This window comes from Neomonachus schauinslandi, chromosome 12 (genome assembly GCF_002201575.2).
Source record: "Neomonachus schauinslandi chromosome 12, ASM220157v2, whole genome shotgun sequence".
Classification (NCBI taxonomy): domain Eukaryota; kingdom Metazoa; phylum Chordata; class Mammalia; order Carnivora; family Phocidae; genus Neomonachus; species Neomonachus schauinslandi.
The window spans coordinates 40,441,729-40,460,099 of record NC_058414.1 but is presented as its reverse complement, the minus strand read 5'-3'; the positions used below and the strand labels follow the sequence as shown (position 1 = coordinate 40,460,099).

The 18,371-nt window shown below is 34.4% G+C and overlaps 1 protein-coding gene across 2 annotated transcripts in view; it reads right to left on the bottom strand.

Annotated features, from left to right (window-relative positions):
- Nucleotides 1-18,371, bottom strand: part of MIOS (meiosis regulator for oocyte development) — a 56,361-nt gene that overhangs the window by 3,834 nt on the left and 34,156 nt on the right. The window contains exons 10-11 of one of the 2 annotated variants that reach the window (XR_006541066.1): nt 17,063-17,192; nt 15,045-16,255 (exon numbers count right to left, since the gene is read on the bottom strand). Coding sequence is in view for 1 of the 2 variants with exons in the window: in XM_021689503.1 (XP_021545178.1) it covers nt 16,159-16,255; nt 17,063-17,192 (227 nt within the window). In the remaining variant the exon portion in view is untranslated. Of the gene's footprint in view, nt 1-14,238; nt 16,256-17,062; nt 17,193-18,371 lie in introns of those variants that run through there. The other variant, XM_021689503.1, reaches the window with a different exon arrangement.

The following is an 18,371-nucleotide window of genomic DNA, read 5'->3' as shown; positions in this document are numbered from 1 at the left end:
TTTATTTCTATCTCACTTGTTTCTAAAAAAAGAATTTAAGACAGCTGCAAAGGCTTCTATCCTCTCCCTGTTTTCTCATCATAAATTTATACAATGTGACTTTTCCAAATGTGAACTTGAGTTACTAGTGGAGGTAGCATGGGACAGACAATTGATTACTGTCATATGTCACAGGAACATTAATCTGCTAAAACTGGCACTAATATCCTGCTTTAGCCCTACTTAAGGAAAACTTAAACAGTCCAAGATGAATAAAATATCCTATGTTGCTTTTCTTCCTCTAGCTTTTAACTTAGAACTTAAAATTATTTGAGATACAAATTTAATAACATTTTAAGCAATACAGAGAATATACATTATCAGTACATATGACTCAAAACCTATACCTAAGAAAGCTTAAACAAAAATAATGCTTCCTGTTTAATCTGATTCGCAGTTAATTCTTTCAGCACTTAAAGGAAGAACAGGCCAAAAAGAAAAAGAAGGAAAAAAAAAGGGGCCAAAGAAACATTTGTAAATTTCATCTACAACTGGTAAAAGACACGAGTTACATATACATTGACGATTTCTTGATCAAAAGACTGGAAAGGATTATATGGCACCATATGCACTAGGTATGACTCCCTAAACCTCCTGGAATACATGACATTTGGCTTCTGTAGTTTTAAAAATAGGATCTAGACATAAGTCATCTGATAAATTATCTCACTGGAAATGAAGTTAGGAAACTGCAGGGATTTGGGGAAATAAAATAATAAAGACAGCCATTTGCAATGAACACTGAGGGATTTATCTGAAGTACATTTCAGAAATGAATGATTTGGATTGACGCATTTGAACTTTAAAAATATTTGAGTTAAAATCATGAAGTCAGTGACATTTAGAAACAGTCATACTGCCTTCCCTGTTTTCAACAGATTCTAAATCTAGCTACATGTGTCCTGTGATCACTATATCTGGTTACGAATAGCAATAATTGTTGCAAAGCAAATTACATGGTGGCACAAGAAAACATTCCCCCTTCCAGCAGAGGGGAGAGTGGATTACCTCACTCATATAGCCTGCAGGTTATATAATGAAGATTACAGACTTTAAAATGAAAAAGGAATGTATGCTAAAATAGAAAAATGATTTCATGAAAAATAAAAAGGTTGCTTTGTTTAGGGAAAATCTTCAAAAGTGCTGATGAGAAACTTTAGATACACATATTTAAGTGTTTATGAGCTATGGAAACTTGTTACTAAGAAATGAACTTACTCATTTCCATAATATAAGAATGTAGACATGCAAATGAGTTTTACTCATATAGGGCTTGGATATGTCACAACATATTACAATATACATTGCATAACGATATTTATAACAGTATATAAGTAATTACATTTATATATTATACATGTAATTGCAATAATATGTTACCATTATAGACAATATGTTACAATCTGAAAATGGGTAATTACTAGATTCAGTACAGATGAAAGTATTACTGTTAGTTTTCACCCATGCATTTTGGTAAGAAGTTGCCAAGGTACCAAATTTAAACTACTTCAGGATATACTTTCATATAAGTAACCTCTAAGAGGTGGCCACACACAAGGGTGATTACTGCAATAGAGATTCCAAGATATAAGACCAGGAACCATTTTATTCCATCTATGGCAGTTTATTCCTTTAACTGTTTCTCAATCTTTTTAAATCTTCCTTTGATAAATATTAAAATTTCACAGCTGAAGCTTCTCAGTCAAGATTCTGAAATGCCCTCCCTTCCAGAACCCTACAACCCTACCAAGAATCACTGATAATGAGAAGAGAAGACCTTGAGTGTGCTGTCAGACTTCATTAGAATTTGTCTACCTCTCTGACATATTTCTAACTCCACAAGGGTAGGAATAGTGTGGGGGAAACTCAAAGACAGTGGATGCGGGTGAAATAAACCATCTGAACCATGTGAATAAACTCCTTATTCAAAAGTTAAATGAAAGAGTCTTCGCAATAGAGATCTGCTCCTGAATAGTTAGCCCTCAAGTAAACAGGCGGTAAAATTTCCAATAGGTTTCATTCTAAACAAATCAGCCAAGTTCAGTCACTTTGGCCTAACAGAATATAAAGGTATCCTCAAAACAGGGAACGAGACATTCTGCTCTCCCTAAACACATAATTTCACCTACAGAGGAAACCACTGAGACAGAAGATGAATACTAAGAACCCACACTAGGTGGAAACAAGATGATGGAGTACAATATGCTAAGCAACATTACGACAAAAATCATCTCTGAAACAAGACAATCAGAGACTTCTGGCAGTACTGTCAGTCCTCCTCACCCTAACGGCAAACAAACACTTAAACCAGGGAAAACACTCTGAATATATTGCTTCTTATTTTGAATGAAGTAAATTATGCAAAATATATTACATCCTACAAAATTCTTCACAGTAATGACGATACCACTTTTGAAGGTTTCTTATGAGCTATGTTTGGCCTTTATTTTATTTAATATATAAGCTCCCACCCCCTCTCAGAAAATTAAAGCTGAGAGGTATTTCCTAATTTGGCTAATGTTGCATAGCTACTGGATGACAGTCAAAATCACCACCTCTATTTGACTTCAAAATGTGATCTCTACCATTACATAATGCATCCCTTGACAAAGGTTGAAACAATTGTTTTAATGTGATCAATGCTGGAACCATTCCAACTGAAAGAAGATAAAAGGAAAGAGGAGGTTTTTATTTTTCTCTTTTGGGTGAGAGGGCATAAGGGGCTGATCAATGTGGAAGAAAAACATTAAAATCCTGTAAATGGAGAAATGCATCAGAGGTAATTTTGAAGTTTTATAAGAAAAGATGAATAAGGGTAGAACTGTATCCAATTCAGGGCTTTCCAACATTTCTTTCTCAAAAGTAAACATAATTAAGTTTGAGCGTGGAAATGAACAGGCAGTGCACCATAAATAAATACTGGATAGTCAAACGAATTCTATGCTTAACCCCACTCAAACTAATATACATAAATTAAAATATTTTTAAGATTTCCACCTTCCAGATGGTCATAATTAGAAATTTTATAATGCCTGCAATTGAAGATGTTGGGGAAAATAAGCATTTTTCTATACCGATGATTTCTAGGAAAATAGTTTATATGAGGGCTATTTGGCAATAACTATCAAAATGTAAAATACAAACAGCTTTTGGCTCAACAATTCCCCTTCTATACTTTATCTGACAGATAGGCTTACTCAGAAATACCCAAAGACATACTGGCAAGGATGTTCACTGTGACATTGTTTGTAAAAACAACAAATGGAAATACCCTAAACTTCCATCCAAGGGAGGATATAAGCATTTAATTGCCTACCATTCAGCTAAAGAAAAAAAAGTAGTGTATATGGGCTAATGAAAGTCTGCAAGATATATTTTTAGGTTAAAAAAGGCAATTTGAGAGAGAATTTATATAGATTTTATCCATGCGAAGACAGAGAGGCAAAGACTGACAGACTGACACAAAGAGATGCAGTCTATGTAAAGCACATTTCTACATGTGTATACAAACTTTAAAAGCAGTTTCCCCTGGGAAGTAAAAGTTGGAATTTTGGAAGATAGCATATAGATAATGGGGATAATGGAGCAAAGGGCTGAGATAAATACTTTTACATTATGCTTGTTCTACCTTTTTTTCTTTTTTTACCATTAGCCTGCATTATTTTTATAACAATAATTAGCTTTAAAAAAAATCACTGAAAGTTCATATAATATACATTGTACTAACAAGGAAGAATTAATCTGGTCCATTTCATCTGTCTGTGAAACAGGAAAAGACGAGACTTCACTCAAGAGATCTGAGATCTAGTTCCAACTTTACTACAGTTAGAGCACCTCCCTGAATGACCCTGTTGTTTTCTTCCAGTCTACCATTCATGATTTTAATTCATTTTAAGAAAGAGTAATTTTTTTTTTTTTTTAAATACACTCCATGCCCAGCATGGAGCTTGACGAGGGGCTTGAACTCATTACCCTGAGATCAAGACCTGAGCTGAGATCAAGACCTGAGCTGAGATCAAGAGTTGGACACTTAACTAACTGAGCCACCCAGGTATCCCTTAGTTTTTTTTTTAAAGATTTATGATTTTAAATAGTTTATGAGTAACTTTCCAAATCAGTGGTGAAGTGAAAAATGGCCAACAGATGAATGTTGACCAGTTGGTAGCTAATGCCTTGAATACTAGGCTGAAAAGGGTTTGGAGGGACAGCAGGTGATTGATAAGCAATTTGTGTCAAGGGTCTTAAAGAAAGGTGGGGCCCTTCACTCACACCAGATCAGACACAACTTGGCCTAACCTCTTCACCTCATTGTCACTTGAGAGTTATTTGTCAATGCAGAATTTTAACATATTAAAGGAAGTTTGTTAATGGTCCACTTGTGGAACTCTTGTTTCCATGTGTTTTTTTCATATTACTTCAGTGCTTCCTCTTACTTTAACCATATTCTGCCCACTTTCAAAAATACAGGTCTCAGCCCATCTATGTGCTGCCTACGAGAGAGACTCACTTCAGATTTAAAGACACATGCAGACTGAAAATGAAGGGGAAGGAACACATTTACCATGTAGATGGAAGTGAAAAGAAAGCTGGGGTAGGAATTCATATAGGACAAAATAGACTAAAACAAAGACCGTAACAAGAGACAAAGAAGGACACTACATAAAGATAAGTAGAACAATCCAACAAAAGGATATAACAATTGTAAATATTTATGCATTCAACATGGGAGCACCCAAACACATAAAGCAACTATCAACAGACACAAAGGAAGAAATTAATAGTAATACAATAATAGTAGGGGACTTTAAAGCCTCATTTACATCAATAGATAAACCATCCAGACAGAAAATCAACAAGGAAACAAGGGCTTTGAATGACACATAGGACCAGATGGGCCTAACAGATAAATTCAGAACACTGATGAAAGACATTGAAGATGACACAAACAAATGGAAAGATAATCCATGCTCATGGATTGGAAGAACCAATATTGTTAAAATGTCCATACTACCCAAAGTAATCCACAGATTTAATGTAATCCCTATCAAAATATCCCTATCAAAACCAACATTTTTCACAGAACTAGAACAAATAATCCTAAAATGTGTATGAGAGCACAAAAGACCCCAAATAGCCAAAGCATTCTTGAAAAAGAAGAACAAAGCTGGAGGTATCACAATCCCAGAGTTCAAAATTTACTTCAAAGCTATAGTAATCAAAATAGTATGGTACTGGCACAAAAATAGACACATAGATCAATGGAACAAAATAGAGAATCCAGAAATAAACCCATGCTTTTATGGTCAATTAATCTATAACAAAGGAGGCAAGAATATACAATAGGGACACCTGGGTGGCTCAGTTCGTTAAGCATCTGCCTTCGGCTCAGGTCATGATTCCAGGGTCCTGGGATCAAGTCCCACATTGGGCTCCTTGCTCACCGGGGAGCCTACTTCTCCCTCTCCCTCTGCGTGCAGCTCCCTCCGCTTGTGCTCTCTCTCTCTGTGTCAAATAAATAAAATCTTAAAAAACAAAAGAATATACAATAGAAAAAAGACAGTTTCTTCAACAAATGGTGCTGGGAAAATTGGACAGCTACATGCAAAATAATAACTGAACCACTTTCTTACACCATACACAAAAATATACTCAAAGTGGATTAAAGACCTAAATGTCAGACCTGAAACCATAAAATTCTTAGAAGAAAACATAAGCAGTAATTTCTTTGACATCAGTCATAGAAACATTTTTCTAGATAGGTCTCCTCTGGCAAGGGAAAAAAAAGCAAAAATAAACTACTATGACTACACCAAAATAAAAAGCAAAGAAAACCATCAACAAAACGAAAATGCAACCTACTGAATGGGAGATGTTGGCAAATGATATATCTGATAAGGAGTTAATATTTAAAATCATAAAGAACTTATACAACCCAACACCAAAGAACCAAATAAACCAATTAAAATTGGGCAGAAGACTTGAATAGACATTTTCCAAAGAAGACACACAGATGGCCAACAGACACATGAAAAGATGCTCAATCACATCACTAATCATCAGACAGATGCAAATTAAAATAACAATATCACTTTATACCTGTCAGAATGGCTAAAATAAAAAAAAACAAACAAGAAATAACAAGTGGTAGCGAGGATGTGGAGAAAAAGGAACTGTTGTACACTGTTTGTGGGAATGCAAATTGGTGCAGCTATTGTGGAAAACAGTTTCCTCAAAAAATTTAAACAGAATTATGGTATGATCTAGTAATTCTACTACTGGGCATTTACCCAAAGAAAATGAAAACATTAATTTGAAAAGATACATGTGCACCTATGTTTACTGCAGCATTATTTACAATAGCCAAGACACGGAAACAACCCAAGTGTTTACTGATAAATGAATGGATGAATAAGAGGTGGTATACACACACACACACACACACACACTGGAATATCACTCAGTCATAAAAAATAAATCTTGCCATTTGCAGCAACGTGGATGAACCTAGATGGTATTATGCTAAGTGAAATAAGTCAGGCAGAGAAAGACAAATACAATTTCACTCATATGTGGAATTTAAGGGAAAAAAAAAAAACAAAAAAAGAGACAAACAAATTAAAAAAAAAAAGACTCTTAAATACAGAGAACAAACTGGTGGTTGCCCGAGAGGAGGTGGATAGGGGGATGGGAGAAATAAAGGGGATAAAGAGTACACTTATCTTGATGAGCACTGAGAAATATATAGAATTGTTCAATCACTATATTGCACACCTGAAACTAATATAACACTATAGGTTAACTATATACTTGAATAACTATACTTGAAAAATAAAAAACAAAATACAGTCTCAGTTATCTACATCAATCATTTTTGGGTAAAAATGTCCTCAACTTAGCAGTCCTCAAAGCAACCTTTTCTAGCTCTTTAAAATATACACAAACCAGAAAAAATGAGAACTCACAATGCCATCACCAACAGACTACTAGAATCTAGAGAGAAGCTTAATCAAGTGCCGGGCAGAAAGAGCTGGACTGAGAAAAAGTTGTGATGGCTGTTTCTGTTCAGAAGCTCTGAAGAAAATGCACAAGTACCTTGACTGGGTAACTGATATAATGTAGTTCAGATAGTTGTCTTAAGTTAGAGGTAGATTAAACAGTTGGTCTTATGAAATTCAGAAGAAAGCAGAGACAGGAAACAATGGGAAAATATAGGGGGAATGTACAGAAGAATGTTATATGCTAGAAGACAAACGTAGACGAGGAGGGAGTTTAAGTTGTGACATTATGACCTCTTGACAGGAATCCCAAGAGCAAAATGCTAAAAAAGAAGGTCAAAGTTCAAGCCTTTTTTCTTCAGGGGTTACCCAAAGTGCAGTTTTCTGTAGGCCTGTGCAGACCCTCACTGGCTGCCATCTGTTTTAGTGCAACCCACATCACCAAGACACCTAAATGATGTTCTTTCTCCTCCTTCTCACATCTGCTTGCGGAAGAGTAAGTTTCATTTCACTGTAACTGAGTATCATTTGTCAATCTAGATCCTCCAACTTCTCTCCTCTCTGATTAATTCTGGCTTTCAAAAATGTCTAACTCTATCTACCCTTTTTCTTTTTCTCTAAAGTCAGTAACTTTGGCAACTTCATTGCGCACCATTGCATGCAAGTCGCACATTTTCGTTTACATTTCATACAATGTGACAGTGATTAATAAAGAGAATCGGAAGTTTGGAAATCTTAGTGGGTTCCACTCAAAACAAGAACAACTGATCTTGAGGCCTACCATGTTTCCTTCCTCAAGCTAAAGTTCTATGATGCTGGCTGATAAGCAAAACAAAAAAAAATAACCTTACCAGGTGTGACAGATAGACTCAGACGGGATGATTTTGTGTTATTTTTAATGCCATAACTTAATTCTTTTATTTAAATGCTAATCGATTGTCCAAGCACAACCTTGTAGTGGCAGAATCAATTTCAATAATGATGCTGATAGCTGCAATATGATCAACTGAAGCCTCTGCCACTTGGTACAAAAGAAGGTGAAATGATAGGCAGCTCATTAATCATTTATCCCAGAGATGAATGTATTCAGTTGCTGATACGGGGCTGTGGGTGAATGCTGCCAAAATGAGAAATGTCAATTGTCAGGCTTCATGCATAATAACAGTGGAGCTATTTTTAAGCTTCTTTGAAGATTAAAGTTATGCTCTTTTTCCCTACAGTTCCCTCACATATGCTTGGCAATTTTGTTCTATGAGAATTCATTTTCACTCTGCTCAGATGTCTCTGCTTCAGAAAATATATACCACTCAAAATCTAGCATGAGTTATTTAGAAATCTGTAGAATTACACACATTGGGAATGAACTCGAAAAGAACAGAGAAGTAGAAGAAGCAAACCAAGAGAGTTATTGAGTAACTTTTTGGCTATTTCTTTTCCCACAGGATATGTTTTATCAGCAAGGATGATACACGATTTTAATTTCTCAGCTCCCCAGAAGGTACATATTCTATAACTGATTTAACAGTTTCTGAAGACAGAGATAATAGGATTCAATAAACTAGACTTTAAAAAGCATTTGTTCACTAAGTTAGGTGAACAATGTTACCAAAAGAATAGTTGTACCAAATGACCTCAAGAATCTGCCCCAGCTTATTTGTCTCCAATTTGTCTAATCCTTCCAGGGGAAAATAATGTTCCCTGCCTGGAGCAGTACTCTTTTTTGGAAGCCAGCAGTATCTTAGCATTCACTGAGAGAGTCATGCTCACTTTTCCGAGAGGAATTTCACATATTTCAGCAATCTATCCATATAAAAAAATGGTAATTTGAAGAGTCACAACTTGACCCTACATTCCATTTTTGAAGAATGGAAGAGAAAGATAAGATTTAAGATGAAAGAAATTATTATTTTTTTAAGATTTATTTATTTGACAGAGACAAGAGAGGGACCACAAGCAGGGGGAGTGGGAGAGGGAGAAGCAGGCTTCCAGCTGAGCAGGGAGCCTGATGCGGGGCTGGATCCCAGGACTTAAGATGCCAGGACTTAACGACTGAGCCACCCAGGCGCCCCTACTTTTGAAAGAGACACTTCTCCCACATCTATCAAGTTGCTGAATGTTTTGCTCCATTAATTATACATCTTCATCTATTTTGGGAACATTAATTTATCATAAAGATACATACCCCTAGTTTAACTAACAAATATTAAGTATACCTGCTTAATGAATAAATTTCCAAACTGATAGAGAAAATAATGTATGTAGTACAAGAACTTTGTGCCATTCAGATTTTTACTATGAGATAGTTATCAAATTACTTGCTGCTAAGAAGGATAGTTTCACATTTGACAGTGGCAGCTTCTTAAACTGTCATCAGCAAAATATGTGGCTGCAATGTGATATAATCTGAATAAGCATGATTTTTGACATTTGCTACTTCCAACTCCAGACTTTCCTGCATATACACCCATGCATAACCCACCTCACACGTATGTTTGTATATGTAAATGGAGCTAATACTCTAAATAAAAAGATGTTAAGACCAACCGTTTGCATGAATTCTTATGCAAATGTCTTTTCAAGTTTCTGAGACATTAATTTCTTCAAATACTTCAGACTGCCTTGTCTCTATGACTTTAGGAGTCCAACTAGTTAGATTCCTACATCTGAATTTCCAGTTATGAAATTATGTCAAGGCCACATGTTTTTCATAAATTGTACTGAATTACTATTATTGCTGCTACTTCTGACATCACAAAATTACATACATTACCAAACTATAAGGACTCAGAAAAGATGCAAGGTGTGTTTCCTTTCTATGTGCAGAACCAGCAGTAACAGGATCCTTTTTTTATTCCTGTTTATAACTTTAATTCTAAAGTTATGTTTTTAGCAAGGCATTTCAAAATTTTGGACTATTAATAGATCAGTAAGAAAAATACATTTTTTAAAGAAAATTCAATTTTTGAAAAATGTTATAGACAAACTTTACTTCATTAAATTATTTCTAATTAGACAACAATTTTTGAAAGTCCAAAATTGGAAAACTAAATAAACTTTTTTTTTGGCTTGTAGAAAGAGATGTTAAAATGATACTTTCCAGCAATGATAAATATTAACCTGAATAGATTTGCATCTGTTGAAAACTATGCTTATGTCTATCTCTTTCATTAGACCTACAGCTCCTCCAAGACAACTTATGATGCCCATCAGTCCTTTGAAATCATAACCTTTCAGTGTTTGGTACACCAAAGCACACAAATGCTTGCTGGTTAGAAGCACAGACAAGCAGGTGGTTCAGAATTATCCCTTATTATAGGTAACTTGTTAAATTACTGGAAATGAGTAAAATGTACTCTAGACTGAACTGGACAATAATCAACTAAATTCTAAACTTAAGAGGATAGGTTTCTTTACACAGGCCCAGAGCCAAAACAGAGGAGTTAGGAAATCTCATGAGAAAGATCTAGGAGAGAAAATATTGAAATTAAATCATTAATTATAAATCACTAACCTCAGGGAAATCAGAATTATTTTATGGATCTATTTCCCAATGTGCTAAATGGAGGGCAAAACGCACTATTTCCAAATATGATGAGAGAGATAAGATTAGGAGAAAGGTCCACATCTTATTATTCCTATATAATTACTATAAAATATGAGATCTAGAAAAATGTTTTTCAATTAGATTTCAATACTAATTTTCATAATACCTTGCAGCAAGTTTCTTCACTTCACAGAATAATTCCCAATATTTCATTGTTCATTATCATAATAACAAGATACCACATTATGGGTAACTTCTATAAAAGCCAGTAATGTGTGATATGTATTTATTTGTACATTTATTATCATTATAGAAAGACTAGAGGATACAGATAAGAAAAATGTCACTTAAAATCTCACTCCTGAATGATGACCACTATTAAAATTTCTGTAAATATTCAAGTGTTCCATGCAAATATGTTTATATGCTATACATACTGTAACTGCTTTTCCCTCCATTCATTAATATATCATGAATCTCCCTTTGTCAATAAAAATATCTATACTTTTTGAATAGTTTGTTAGTATTCCACTGGACATAACAATTTCTTTACTCTTACTTACCATTATTCAGGTTTCTAAGTTTTTATTATAAACAATGCTGTGATGAACCACTTCCTAGAAACCTGCATTTTGTGCACTCATCTCTCTCTCAGAAAATACTCCCAATATACTGTCAAAGGGTGTGAACATTTTTAAGGCTTTTGATACATATTGCTCACAAGTCCTCAAGGACTCTTGTACTGATACATACTCTCACAAGTCGTTATCTCAGAATGTTCCTTTCCTACATCCACAGAAATGCATATTATTCTTTTCCATCTATGCAGGCAGGTGAACAGTATCCTATTGCTTTAATCAGCATTAGTTACTGACTTAACATTCTTATTGGCCATTTTAATTTATTTTCCTATACAATTCCTGATCAATATTATCTATTGGCTGTGTCTTTTCTTCAAAGATTTGAGAATGCTCCTTATGAATTAAGGGTGCTTGTCATGCATGTTGTAGTTTATCAGTTTGTCTTTAACTGTTGATGGCATTTTTGCCACACCAAACTTAAAGGACTTGGAAAAGAAGCAAGGTGTGTCTCCTGCTTTGCTCTTCTGCACTGCTGTGTGCAAAACCAGTGGTAACAACAGGATCCTTGTGTTATTCCTGCCCATAAATGGGAAGGATTTTACTATTTCTCCACTAGGCACAATGCCAGCTATTTGAAACTGATAGTAAAATAAGAGGGAAACAATGGAGAAAAAACACTTCCTTTGCATGATAACTAAATCTAAAAAACAAATTGGGAATCAATTTTTGAATTTTATCAAATGCCTTTTACATCCAATGCGCTGTTAACATGGTTTTTCTCTTTTGATGTATTAGTACTAAATATAATAAGCCTTTGTCATAGTGGATTTTCTTATATACAGCCCATAAACTAGTACACCGAAGTATAAAAAAGTAATTAAAAGTGCAGATGATTGGTAGCTCAATCTCAGTTCTGCTATTGACTAGCTGTGTAACCCAGCACGGTGACATCATGTCCCTACACCTCAACTGCCTGATGTACAGAATGGGAATGGTAATAGTCTGCCTGCCCCACAGAGCTACTGTGAGGATCAAATGGGATACTGTGCATGGGACCTGGTACACAATAAGCACCAACAGTAACTATTATTAATACACTGTTGGGCTCAATATTCATTTTACTTATTACATTCCTAAGTGAAATCAGTTCTTTGTTATGGCAATCCATGTTATTTGGTATTTGGATTACATTAACTTTCAAGAACTTTTGGGAGGCTTTCCTTCTCTCCCTATACTCAGGAAAAATTAATACTTAATACAAACTAATATTTCTGTAAAGTGCTGCTTTTTACAATCAGTCAAAAGATCTATCAAATTTTCAGGGCGCCTGGGTGGCTCAGTTGGTTAAGCGACTGCCTTCGGCTCAGGTCATGATTCTGGAGTCCCGGGATCGAGTCCCACATCAGGCTCCCTGCTCGGCAGCGAGTCTGCTTCTCCCTCTGACCCTCCTCCCTCTCGTGCTCTCTATCTCATTCTCTCTCTCAAATAAATAAATAAAATCTTTAAAAAAAAAAAAAAAGATCTATCAAATTTTCAGGCAAGTGATGTAGTGGGAGGAGTTAGAATGGTAGACAGATCAGCTGGCCAGGTAGCCCCATCTCTGCCACGGCCACGTGGATCACAAGCACTCAGTGTGAGGACACTGAACTAATACCTAACATGTCTCTCCCACCTCTCTGATGCCTTTGAGCAGATGTTTGACATGTACAACTAATTTGTGTCCAACTTGTTTTAATTACAGCTATCCCAAGGGAGAAAATACCTCACAGGATGCTTCCTTTCTATTATTACTACTACCACTGCAGCATTTTAACTGAAATGAACATCAAGTGTAATGAAATAGCAGAAAAGGAAGGATTACATAGCAATAATGCTGGATATGTTCACCTAGAAAAGTAATGACCTGGATGTAAGAGTTGAATATGGATATGAAAACCTCAAGTGTTCAAGAGTTACCATTCAGCTGTCCAGATGTGCTGAAAATTTAATTTTAATCCTTGGGTTCACTCCTATATCACATCAAACTCCTAGATGGTTGTTTGGAGGATTTCATCAAAAAGCAAAAAGTATTATTCTAAAAATAGGATAAACAAAGTAGTTAAGTCCTATCTCAAAAAAAAAAAAATGCCATAATTTATCCAGATTTCAGAAAATAAGCTCTTGGGAAATTTTCCCAAGAAATGTAAATCCTTTGTTTAAATTATACCATATTCAATTAAAAAGTACTGAAAGATGAGTAACCAACAAAGATTAAGGTAACAATAACTATTAACCACTATGTTACTTACCAGTGACAGGGATACAAGTACTTCCTGTTTATTTCATCACTTAACACTTCTAACTACCCTCTGAGGTATTTCTGTACCTTTTAACATATGAGGAAATTGATGCTCAAAAAGGTCAGGTCACTTGGCCACTATACTGGGGCTAGGATTATAGTTTAAATTTCAAAGCCCATACTTTTAATATTTGCCATCAAATGAGCAGCTGAAATTAAATTTGGCCATATAATTACATTCAGAATGATATCCCTTCTAACTCTAATACTTAAGCACTGACAAGGGAAAGCTACTTTTAAAATACACCATTTTATTTTTATTTTTTTTAAAGATTTTATTTATTTATTTGAGAGAGAGAGTGAGAGAGAGAAAGAGCACAAGAGGGGGGAGCGGGAGAGGGAGAAGCAGACTCCCTGCTGAGCAGGTAGCCCGATGCGGGACTCGATCCCGGGACTCCGGGATCATGACCTGAGCCGAAGGCAGTTGCTTAACCAACTGAGCCACCCAGGCGCCCTAAAATACACCATTTTAAAGAATAACCATTCTGGAAAGCATATTAAACAGAAAAAAAAAAAAAAGCCTAAAAAATGTTACTACGATTAGGTATCAAATTTGCCATCAAAATAAGTACGAATATTATTTTATTGGATTATATGTAGAGGAGTCAAAGATAATTTCTAGATCCGACACGGTGACTGTAACCCAAATTTATTCAATTTTTAAAAAAGTAATAAAAACACTTTTATTAAACACTTCTATTGAACACGTTTAGGTAAAATATCTTGAGTTTATAATCCCAAATATCAGACTAGTAGTAAAAATTGAAAAATAATTTGAATCTATTTTCATGGTCCACATACACTGAAATGCAAAACAAATATAACAGACATCTTATAGGACTATTTGGGCTTCAGAGAAAATATCAGGAGGCTCACACAGGCATAAACAATCTTAAAAATGTCACCCTTTATGACTACAAACAAGCAGATTATTTATATTCTAGGCTTTGTTTTTATTATATTGTATTTCCCAAAATTATAAATAGATATAACCCTATTATAAATATAAATTCAATAATTTTATCAAACTTTAGCTAAGGAGAAATGAAAATATATTATGATAGTTTGACATTATTTAAAGCTGAGTTTTCATATTTAGGACATAGAAAATTTGAAAGGAACACTTTAACTGAAGTAATTTTAAAGGTAAAGATAAAGGTTATATTTTAGTAAAATGAAGTCAGGAAGATTTACTTAAAAGAAAACTGGAAAAAAGTCCCCTTTATAGCAATCTTTGTTAAAAAAAAAAAAATATTCTAACAGGAATATTCCTAATTCTTTCCGTTTAAAAGAAGACTGCCAACTAGATGAGATGTTTACAGTAGATATGCAATAAATATACAATGTTTTCCCTGAAAAGGGCCTTTTATATCAGATCTCAAAGTAAAAATAAATTGAATCCACTTCTGTTCAGTATTTAGGTCACACCTCAAACTAATGTAATTGATGTTAATTCCACCAAGTAAAACTGCTACCATGAAAGCTCTTAAAATTCTTTAGCTTAAGATATTTTTCTTCAAAATCTATACAATAATTTTTATGCTTACTTTTATTTTATCTGTGAAGTTGAATACAACTTCAACTATGAAATTCAGTTCAATAGTCTGTATATGCCAGGTAACAGAGAAGCATGCCACAAATCCTTTGTATTTCTCTCCTATTTAGCTGTGAAAAGGGAAAATAATAAAATTTTTAAATAAAGTTCCTGAATTGGCCCAAATATACTTACTTTAAGAAACGTACATTTAACACGTAACTGTCTCCAAAATGACCCAACATCTCCCCTACATCTCCCAGGTTACCTTCGAAAAAACAGAGTATTCCAAACTAAGAGGGAATCTGACAGTAGGACACACTGACGCAGGTTAAGCTGAATGGTTAGACACCTACAATCTTGCATTGGCTTTGTGTTCAGGAAGATGCTCTTAGATGGTGAGCATAAGATGATGAATTAATAAAGAGAGAAACCTTTGAAGACAAATGAGGACACTAGAAAACAAAAGCCTGAAAAACTGAAAATTTTATAACATGTTCCCCTGAAATGATACATATTTTTCTCCTCAGAAGAGAAAAAGTATTAGATACATTCTCAATTTAGGCTTTTCTTAGGAAGACAATAATGGTCTGTGCCAAAAGATTTCTTACCTTGAAATGAAAGTGTATGAAGGAAGACTCTTTAAGAAATACATACCAACCATACCTTGATGAAATTTATTCTCCAGTGTGGGGTAGGGGTTCTCCAATTCTAAAGGTAAAAAATTGGTCATTTTATTCTATTTTAAAAGATATACAGATTTTACTGAAAAGATAGCCAATTTCAGCTTAGCAGATGTAGGTTCAAGGTCTGTTCTTTGTTATTCCAGAAACTCTGCTTGCATAGTGTTCATAATTTCAAAAATCCCTATAAAGCTCTTCCAAAATGAACTTTTTCAACCTACTGAACAGAATTCATGCGCACACGCTGATGCTCACTTCAGCAGCATTTGTCTCTGTGAAGCACATCAAAATCACTCAAACATCCAATTGCTGATTTGATAGAATGATTTATTTTCCCATTACAGGAAAGTCATGAGTGGCTTGCTCTGAGGTACGTTTTTGAGCTATGAAGGACATCTATTAGAAAGCTCCACACTTGAAGGTTTCTCTTTAGATGGTAACATTTTATGGCTGGACAGTCTCTGCAGGTACCAGATTTCCTGTCGTATCCAACTGCATACATTTACACGTGCATGCAGAAACGGGACACTCTGCATGGTCCCTAAAAGAAATACGTCAAGTAACAGTTAAAAATCTAAATTAAGCATATACATACATACATTTACCTATATACCTATCTCTATGCAGAATGTAATTTTCAAAATGGCATTTGAAAAAATACAGGAATTAAAACCCAAAGACAAAAAGCATGAAAAAAATGAAATAAAAAATGACTGACAAGCTGAATTGGGGAGAAAGTTACTGAAAAGTGAATAGCTTTACCTTTTAAATATGTAACAAGATACATGATTTACAGTTATGAAAATGGCAAGAATGTCCTCAGAGCTTTAATTAAAGCCAATGTGACAAACTGGGTGTAAAAGTTATAGCAATGAGGAGTAAAGGGCCACTGGCACTATTTAAAGTAGAATTAAATACGGCTTGAGTCTCTACTGCATGAAGTGCTTACTTACTACATAAGAAGTTTATTTAGATGATAACTGATACAGTTGTTTGATATGCATACTCCCATCATTTAATTTCTAATTTCAATTACATACTGTGATAGGATATTAGGTTAGTTGTAAAAAAAAAAAAAAAAACTATAAACATATCCTCTCTCCAAATAATGCTATTCAAACATTTAATCCATACATAATATTTAAACTATTTATTTTTAGTATTAATTTTATAGTTTAAGATTACATAGGATATCTAATGACAGAAATGTCGGACACCACCTTTGTTAACTCAAGTGACCGCAAAAAAGAAATTTATCCTTTGGCTATATACACCTGAACTATTTAAAAGGCCATTTGCTCTACTTCCTCTAATTCCAAGCCTATTAAAGAAGAAACATACTGATTACCTGAACCAACTAAGCATATGACCAGCATGTCCACCATGCCTGCAATTGTGACACCATGTGAACCAGTTGTTAAATTGAGCTAATTTTTTATCCTTGCTCAAGTCTACTTTTTCATCTGATTTGGATCCTCCTATGGGTTAAAGAAAATTATCTTCATTAACTGTCAAAATATTTTATTCAAAGCTTCTTAAAAGGTATTTCTAAAACTATGTCAAAATACAAATCACACGTCATATTGAAATAGCAATTTTAATGCCATGATCTAGTTTAGATTGAAAAACGACTGGATAACAGGGGTTTCCTTACATTTTTAATACTCAATAAAAAATGGAAAAATTTAAATTATCAAACCCACTAAGAAAATCTGAATTAACAACTTTAGAAAAACTGTTTAAAATCTTCCCACAGAGAAAATACCATGTCCAGTTTATAGGTGAGTTCTACAAAACCCTGAAGGAACAGGTAATTTTCATCTATACAAACTCTTCCAAAAAAAATTGGGGAAAATGCCCCAATGCACTTCCTGAGGCTGGCATAACTTTAATAACAAAATCAGACAAAGATAATATGAGAAGGCAGATTATAGGCCAATCTCTCTCCTTGAACAGACATAAAAATCCAAAGGAAAACATTAGCAAACAGCATTATTTGCTAATTCTACTTCTAGGTATATACACTAGATAAACTTCTGTACATGCTAAAAGGATTCATATGCAGAATTGTTCATAACAGCATTGTTCATAACAGTAAAAATCTGGAAACAACCAAAAGTGCCCACAACCATAGTAGAGTGGAAAAAACTGTGTTACAGCCACGAATGGAATACCAAATACTAAGGAAATATGAATAAACTACAGTTACATTCATCAGCATCATTAAAAGTAAAAAAACCAAAACCAATGTTGAGCAAAAAAAACACAAGCCAAAGGATATATCCCATAAGATTCATTCATATGCAATTTAAAACAGAGACAAAACTAAACATGTAATAGAACTATACAGATAACCAAGGAACAAAGTAACACACAATTTAGGGCAGTAGTTACCTCTGGGAAAGAGGAAAGAGATTGTACTAGGCAGGGAATAATGAGCAAAGGCGCTGGTACAGCCAATGTTATCTTAAGCAGGACAGAGGCTTCAATGATGTTTGATTTATCATAGTACCCGATATATATATTCCTATCTATGTTACAGTTCACAAAAAAAGTTGAAGAAAAATGTATTATTATGCATGCATGTTTATATGTGTATATCTTCACATATATATTTACATAACTTTCAGTGCTCAAAAATGCTCATTCTATTAATT